At 43.8% G+C, this 2,500-nt stretch overlaps 2 protein-coding genes across 2 annotated transcripts in view; one reads left to right on the top strand and one right to left on the bottom strand.

Annotated features, from left to right (window-relative positions):
- The window catches only part of ndufab1a (NADH:ubiquinone oxidoreductase subunit AB1a), a 32,646-nt gene extending 30,277 nt beyond the window's left edge, over positions 1-2,369 (top strand). Inside the window, exon 6 of the transcript XR_014530315.1 lies at positions 2,358-2,369. The gene's annotated coding sequence lies outside the window, so the exon portion shown is untranslated. The remainder of the gene's footprint in view (positions 1-2,357) is intronic.
- Positions 1-2,500, bottom strand: part of LOC310715417 (protein kinase C beta type-like) — a 29,217-nt gene that overhangs the window by 7,630 nt on the left and 19,087 nt on the right. The window contains exons 6-9 of the mRNA XM_083521840.1: positions 801-957; positions 578-712; positions 361-457; positions 15-161 (exon numbers count right to left, since the gene is read on the bottom strand). Coding sequence (XP_083377966.1) covers positions 15-161; positions 361-457; positions 578-712; positions 801-957 — 536 coding nt within the window. The remainder of the gene's footprint in view (positions 1-14; positions 162-360; positions 458-577; positions 713-800; positions 958-2,500) is intronic.

Here is a 2,500-nt window from a genome sequence, read left to right as displayed (position 1 = left end):
AAACGAGTGCTCGCCTTTCCGAAGCTGCCTTTTCCAAGCACCATGACGAAGTTAAAGTCGGAGAGTTTGACGCGGTCCTGGTTGCCGTTGGCGTCGTACTTGGAGATGTCGTTAGAGGACGAGCTGTCTGTGTTCTTGTTGCCTGGCCCGATCCTGGCTCTCTGAGAAGAACCGTATGAAGAACCAGAATGAGCGAGAACAGCGATCACATTATTTAATAAATTAATCACCGTATCTGCAGGCTGAGGTGTGAGAGGAATAAAACACCTCAGGACATCGTGTTATTGATAAATGATCAATTATTTTTTAATAACAGCACGCCCCCTAGTGGTTAATTTCTAATAAATAAATTTCTCCGACCTCAAACTTCTGCCGCAGTTCCTCGTTGCCTTCCTCTCCGTCTGGTTGGACCGGAACATTAAAATACTCGCCTTCTTCTTGGCTCAGCAGTTTGAACCTATCAGAGAAGGACAATAAGATCAGAGGAACCTCAAATCTTATAAAGGATGAGTGATGAGTGAAGGAATGTAGATGTTCGAGAGCAATTATGGTTTGAAACCCTCTGTAAAGACCTTACCAGCCACTGACCCCTTGCTTTTGGAGCTCGGAGATACCGAACGATAGCGAACCCATGAAGTCATTCCTGCTGGTCAAATCCCAGTCCCAGATCTCCACAGACAGACGTCTGTCTTTATCCGTCTCTTTCAGGTTGCTACGGGAGCAAACAAACGAGGTGAACAAGAAGAGAAAGATTTCTTCTCTTCAACTAATTTTCATAAAGACATGGAGATATGACGTACAACATGAAGGTCTCGTTCCAGGTGGGGTTGAGGGAACACTTGATGGTTTTGGTTTTCTGCTTGCTTTCACTCTTGGGGTCAGGAATCAGCTTGAGCTTCACGTACGGGTCCGATAAGCCGTTTGGGTCCATTGGTACCAGGTTCCGAGCATCCCTGACTGGTGTAGAGAGAGAGGAGCATGAAGAACATAAGTTAGACTTATGAGAAGATATTTTCATTTTATGAAACTTCTAGCTAGGTCTATATAATTCTCAGTTTAAGAAACCAAGTTCTCGCCATGATCTGAGTTACAAGTGTCCAATCTTCTCAATGAAGGCTCAGTGTTGGTACAGGTTCTCATTCCACCCATGCAGAAGCCACACCCAGTCACCTTCTGAAATTGCAGATCAGCTGATAGTAGGTGAGACCAGGTGAAGCTGCTGCTGATTTGGCTGGAATGTAACCTGCTCTCCACACCGTGCTGAAGATACAGACAAGTCTGACCTCAGGAGAATTCCTCCTGCATTCTTCTCCTTTATTAATACAATAATCTACACTCTGTTAGAACACCAGCAACGATTACATCACAGGAATGAGAAGAATTTCTCTGTATTCTTTACAACACACACACGCGCACACACGCGCACACGCACACACACACACACACGTGTATATATACTGTATGTGTATATGTTTTTATATATATATATATATACAGTGAGGAAAATAAGTATTTGAACACCCTGCTATTTTGCAAGTTCTCCCACTTAGAAATCATGGAGGGTCTGAAATTGTCATCGTAGGTGCATGTCCACTGTGAGAGACATAATCTAAAAAAAAAATCCAGAAATCACAATATATGATTTTTAAACTATTTATTTGTATGATACAGCTGCAAATAAGTATTTGAACACCTGTCTATCAGCTAGAATTCTGACCCTCAAAGACCTGTTAGTCTGCCCTTAAAATGTCCACCTCCACTACATTTATTATCCTAAATTAGATGCACCTGTTTGAGGTCGTTAGCTGCATAAAGACACCTGTCCACCCCATACAATCAGTAAGAATCCAACTACTAACATGGCCAAGACCAAAGAGCTGTCCAAAGACACTAGAGACAAAATTGTACACCTCCACAAGGCTGGAAAGGGCTACGGGGAAATTGCCAAGCAGCTTGGTGAAAAAAGGTCCACTGTTGGAGCAATCATTAGAAAATGGAAGAAGCTAAACATGACTGTCAATCTCCCTCGGACTGGGGCTCCATGCAAGATCTCACCTCGTGGGGTCTCAATGATCCTAAGGAAGGTGAGAAATCAGCCCAGAACTACACGGGAGGAGCTGGTCAATGACCTGAAAAGAGCTGGGACCACCGTTTCCAAGGTTACTGTTGGTAACACACTAAGATGTCATTGTTTGAAATCATGCATGGCACGGAAGGTTCCCCTGCTTAAACCAGCACATGTCCAGGCACGTCTTAAGTTTGCCAATGACCATTTGGATGATCCAGAGGAGTCATAGGAGAAAGTCATGTGGTCAGATGAGACCAAAATAGAACTTTTGGGTCATAATTCCACTAAACGTGTTTGGAGGAAGAAGAATGATGAGTACTATCCCAAGAACACCATCCCTACTGTGAAGCATGGGGGTGGTAGCATCATGCTTTGGGGGTGTTTTTCTGCACATGGGACAGGGCGACTGCACTGTATTAAGGAGAGGATGAC

The sequence above is a fragment of the Silurus aristotelis genome, assembly GCF_946808225.1.
Source record: "Silurus aristotelis genome assembly, chromosome: 20".
NCBI classification, from domain to species: domain Eukaryota; kingdom Metazoa; phylum Chordata; class Actinopteri; order Siluriformes; family Siluridae; genus Silurus; species Silurus aristotelis.
This window is presented reverse-complemented; position numbering and strand designations above follow the sequence as displayed.